We start from the raw sequence: 5,839 nt of genomic DNA on the forward strand, positions 1-5,839 counted from the left end.
TGCACCCTATCAGGAAATTAAAGGAGATTCTTTAATTGATATTTAAAAGCGAAATTGACGAACATATTGGGAAAGGAGCATAGTGATAAAATTCGCTTTAAAAAATTAATACTCCATATATAGATTTTAGAGAATTTTAGTGGCCTATTTAGATTTTACAAAATTTTGACCCAGGGAAGCGTGGAGCTACCCCTACCCGTTCTCCCCCTCCCTTTTAATCTCTCTCTACCTTAATGTGTATTACTCTCCCTATATATAATGTGCTTGTCACAAGTAGCAATACTCAAAGAAGCAAAGAATTACAAAATTTTCTCTTACACTGCAGAAAAAATGGAAAACAGTCAAAACTCCAGTCGAAGTTGCAAATCTAGAGGCAGTAGAGGATCAAATTCCGGTAATGAGATAACTTACATTTCTTCTCACCAAAAAACTATTCCCTTCTTCTTTTATGCTTGTTTAGAGCTACGTGATGTTTGCATGTTGTTGTTTACATGCGAAATTTATTCTTAGTTAGATATCATTAATTCTTATGCCAATTAATTCTTGTAAATCTCCTAGATTTTGTTGTTATCTACATCTCAAATTTTTTTTCTCTTAAGTTGATAGCCACTCCTTTTATGTGCTTATATGGTGATATATCCATTTAAAACTAATATGTTTTTCTTTTATTTGCTACATTTAAGATGTTCAATTTTATAGGGATGAATTTTTGGAAATGACATTGGTCAAAATTGAATGAGAGGATTTATTTCTCCATATCTTATCTATTTAGTTAAGTTATACCTATATATAAATGTAATTAGCCTAGTTATTTTACTCTAATTTGCTATAATCATTACCTTTTCAATCATTTTTCATGTTGGTTTTTCTAATGCATTTTGCTTTAGGGAAATTTTTTTCTACTTTATACTCTTTAGATCGAGATAGGTTGGAGATTGGAAGTTTGAAACTTTTTTCAAATAAATTTTCAATCTTATACACACACACACACATATATTTAAGTAACTAATATTCTTTATAAAACTTCTAATTCATGTAAGAAAAAGTTTAAAAAAAACCAATTCTTTATGCATTTAAAAGAAAGCCTCTTTTTAGTCAATTAAGGATTAACATATTTTTGTATGAAATATATTTTTAAATGACATTTTTGAAGAATTAAAAAAAAATATTTATTTTATTTATTCTTTATAAAATTTTGAATTTTAATTATGCGCTCTTTAAAAGAAAATATGATTGTTTAGTCATACACGTATTAACTATAAATATTACCTTTCCACATTAGTTGCAACAATAATTAGTTACCTTCTTAGCTAATTGGCCAACCACTTATCTTATATATAAAATTATCTATAGCTCCACAACTAGCGAAGTATGATAGGTTTTTGTTACATTTAAGGAGGAACTTATTCGAGTTAGATCGAAAAAAAAGAAAAACCATCATCAGTTTTGTTATTGTTTTGATCAAGATTTGGACTTTATTGTACATTATATTGGATATGTGTAACTCGATTGTTCTACATAATAGGTGTTTTAGTTATTACTATTATTTAATTGAGTAAAGGAGCATTGCTCTCAAAGTAGTTGATCTGGCCTTGAATCTAAACACACATAGAAGTTGATCGTTTCCTACATTCATCTTGTTTAGGTCCAAAGAAGCCATAGTTTCCTAGAGTTGAAAGGAACTACATCATATGATAATGCTAAATGGATATGTGTAAACTTGCTCTTTAGATTCCAAATTTCATTTTAGTGTAGACACGCACATTAAGAGAGAAAATGCAAGAGAGAAAGAGAGAGAGTGAGATAGACACAAAGAGAGTGGGACCAATACCATTGACAACTCACTTGTGGGACCAATACCATGCTTTGCATACTAGCGGGGGCAAACTTAGAAGCATTGATTACTCACTCGTGGGACCAATACCATGCTTTGCATACTCCAAAAAATTTGTCATATTCTACTATTCACATTGAATACAATATTGGATTCAACTTATCACTTCACGTTTCCAAGATGCCTTCTTTAGTTTCAAAATCAAAATCCAAGTCATCCGTTACAAATCATAGTCCAATTGTAGCGCTTGCCAAGGCTTATTTCTCCTTGATTTTATAGTAATGGACAAATGGAGTAAAAGAGAAGGAGACAATATTTGTGAAATTTTGTTTGCTAATCTCTATCAAGAATAATGCGTTATACATAATTCTAACTCCAATATATTTTCAAATCTAGAAGAAGTTTAGAAATTGAAATGTTTGATGAATTTATATGATATTTATAAACTTGATACTTGTTGAATGATTTTAGACATATTTTGTTAGCTCCATTTCATGACAATATATACTATATCATGCATATGTATCATTGGTAATTAACAAAAAACTAAGACATAGAAAATGAATCTTAAGATTGAATTAATCAAAGACTCCTTGTTGTGTGGAGAATAAACATATACATAAAGGATAGATGACTAAAATATATGGGTTTAACGTTAATTTCAGCTTTAGTGATTCGAGAACCAGGAGATGCTGCAAGTCACGTGGCTACAAACCCCAGCGCCAGTGGTAGCAATGTTAACAACAACAACAATTCTGGGACACCCGAGCCATACCCAAGGCATCATCCTGACTATTTGGTTCCAATAACTAATATCCTTCGCATCATGAAGCGTATCTTGCCGCCAAATGTCAAGGTTTCTGAAGAGGTCAAGACAACCATCCAAGAATGTCTTTCAGAGTACATTCACTTCATCACTGGGGAAGCTAATGAACGCTGTCACTGTGAGCAACGCAAGACCATCATTGCCGAGGATCTTTTGTATGCTTGTGCAAGGCTTGGATTTAGCAACTATATCGGTCCTCTCACTCTTTTTCTGGAGCGATATCGTCAAAATGAAGCTGCTAAAAATATTATACATGGGGACGCTTCTGTTAGGCGCACCACTTATTTTCCAGATGCGCAGGGCCCTCCTCCTTTGCTTACTTCTACACCACCTCTCTTACCTCCAATGAATCTGACTTTTCAAGTTGGTGAAGATCATCAGGGGTTCTTTATTAATCCAGCATTGATGTTGAATGATTTGTACTTTCAAAATGTTCGTGAGACTGATCATGGCGATCGGTTTGACGTTGTTGGTTCTTCTTCAAATCTTGACTTTCCGGCGCTAGCTCCTTTTTCCTATGGCTTTTATACTGGGGCTTCTTCTCCACCTGGGTCTTATCCTTATGGTCATGGCCCTAATCATGGACAGTGAGGCTATAGCTTTTGCTATATGTGCAATATATACTATATAGTCCAGGCACTACTATGAGTGCTTAATTGTTCTAATTATTTTTTTTTGTGTTGTTATTATTGTTGTTACTCTTGGATACAAGACATTTTGATTTTTGAGCCTTGAAACTAGGCTTTATTTCATATTGCTTGGGGTGTTGCTACTATTGCTATTTTTGCTCTAGGACGTGAGATATTATGATCTTTGAGCCTTGGAGAATAGGTTATTTTTGCTGTTCAAACGGTTTTTCTTATTCAAAATCTATCAAAGGACACTTCTAAGTCAGTAAAATTAGATCCTTGACAGATAGACATTTCAAAGTAAATTAATTGAATGTTCATAAATAGTAATTTGGCATAAATAAGAAGATCAAAGCAAGCATCAATTTATTAGCTGAAGTCAAAATCACTAATACTTACAAACTTTCTTTTTAGGATAAAGGATTTTGACTATTATAGAAAAATATTTAATTGAATATATGTGTATTATAAATGTAAATTTATTTCAAGAAAAATAAAAAGAAAAAAGTACAAATTCGTGCATTTCAAATGTATAATAAATCTTACAAAATTGAGGTCTATATAGATTAAAGTTTTTTACTAAATATTTTTTTAAATAGATGTTTATAGTAAACACACCCCAAAATACTCTCAAATGCATCTGAAATACACCTAATAAAAATACCAAAAAATTAAAAAATTGAAAACATCACCATCTCTTTTTTCCTCTACCAGCACCCGACCACTTTCACTCTCTCACCTCTCTAACGACTCTCTCTTCTCTTTCTCCTTTTCTCTTTTTTTTCTCCTTCGCTTATCCCTTCTTCTCTTTCCTTCCCTCCCTCACTTTCATTACTCTGTGTATGGAGTGGTATACTTGACAAGTGTCCATTTTACCTAATAATTTATGTATATTTTAGTTTATTTATAACTAATTTTGAGCTCCTAAAACAATGTGAGTGACCATTCTGGCAATATTTGATGTCTTTAAGTAACGTTGAGAAGACTTGCGAATTTGTCCTTTTTAGGTGTTAATGTTTATCATATTTTGGTAAGGATGAATAAGCAAGGACAATACGAAGCCGTTTACAAAAAGTCATCATCGGATTGGATGAGAGTATACGGGGCCGGACAGTGAATTTCGAGTCAGATATCAAATCAGATACCCGCTAGAAGGTTTTGCAAGAGAAAAGGTGTTGAGCAGTATACAACATCGGATTGAGGGAGTGAAGTCGGATAATCGGGCCAAATACTCGTCAGAGAATTTTTCAAAGAAGAGTGTTTAGCAGTATACGGCATCGGATAGTGAAATTTGCTTCAAATATCGCTCGGATACTTTGGCGAGAAAATCTGCAAATTGCACAGCTTTTCATCCTTCTTTCTTGCAGCATTTATGACGTTTCGACAACTTCATATTGGGTCCAAGACATTAATTCTTGTCAACTTTATATAACTCAATTGTATCTTTTTGACTCTTCAAGACAAAATGAAGCTTCTTGTGGAAGATTGAAGAAATCTTGAAGATTATAAATAAAGAAGCCTTTAGTCATAGAAGAAGTAATAGGGTGCATTTTAGTGGGATATTTTGATAATATTGCATAATTGTTTGACTAAATTTTGCACTAGTTGGGTGGATTCTACTCGAATTTTGTGTTGGTGTTACTTGCAGGAAATAGTGAAGAAAAAGTGGTTAAAATCAACATTCCAGGAGACTTCCAGACAGTAGGTGTACCTACGCCTAACTTCAACCTTCAAATCCGGATTCCCGTGATTCTTCGCACGTGGAGAGCCTCAAAAAGGGCGAAAAGTGGCTGGCTACAAATTTGGAGATCGGTGGGGCCACTCCAGAGCTGAAGGAAGTAATTTGTAATAGGATTTCTATTATTTAGGAAGTTTGGTATTCGGATACCAAGTTTAGAGGAGAAAAACTAGGACCAGATATACGTTTTTTTCTCTTGGGGCCTGGCCGATGAAAAGGAAATCAATTCCTTCATCTTTTTGGGGGGCGACCTACATGAAGGAGTATTGTACTTTCTGAAGGCTTGTTTTTTACTTTGTTTTTGCTTTTGTGAACAATTAGGAAGAAACCAACGAGAGGAGCCGCATTTGTGGACTTGGGAAGTCCTTTTTCCTGGCTTTGACCGAATTGAAGAAGAAAACCTCAAACTTTTTCGTATGCTTGTGGTTAGGAACAATAGAAAGCAACAATTTGTCTTTTTTTTCTTTCTCTGATTGACCGAAATTGAGAGATCAAATTTGACAACTTTTCCTAATTATTTACGTATGGCTTGTTCTCTATTAATGGAGAACTAACTCTCTAATTCTAGTCAAGGGGACAACTGAAGATTTGGTTCGGCAATTACTGTGAGATCTAAATTATTTTAACTGCTTCCTCCATTTATTGGTATTTTTATGTTTTCTGCTTTTAATTGTTATAACTTTTGTGTATGATTGAATGGTGCGCAATATTTAATTATTCACGTAGACTATTTTACTAATTAGGGGTAGTTGAATCCGTAATTGTTCGATTACCTCTGTCCCGGTAGCAACTGGTATAATTGGGTTTATGTC

General features: G+C 33.5%; 1 protein-coding gene across 1 annotated transcript; it reads left to right on the top strand.

Moving 5' to 3' along the window:
- Window positions 1-2,477: 2,477 nt before the first annotated feature.
- LOC113770997 (nuclear transcription factor Y subunit B-6-like) lies at window positions 2,478-3,251 on the top strand. The gene has a single exon (XM_027315629.1). It carries the CDS (start codon window positions 2,478-2,480, stop codon window positions 3,249-3,251), a length of 774 nt encoding a protein of 257 aa, XP_027171430.1.
- The last annotated feature ends 2,588 nt before the right edge of the window (window positions 3,252-5,839 follow it).

Source organism: Coffea eugenioides, chromosome 5 (genome assembly GCF_003713205.1).
Source record: "Coffea eugenioides isolate CCC68of chromosome 5, Ceug_1.0, whole genome shotgun sequence".
NCBI classification, from domain to species: domain Eukaryota; kingdom Viridiplantae; phylum Streptophyta; class Magnoliopsida; order Gentianales; family Rubiaceae; genus Coffea; species Coffea eugenioides.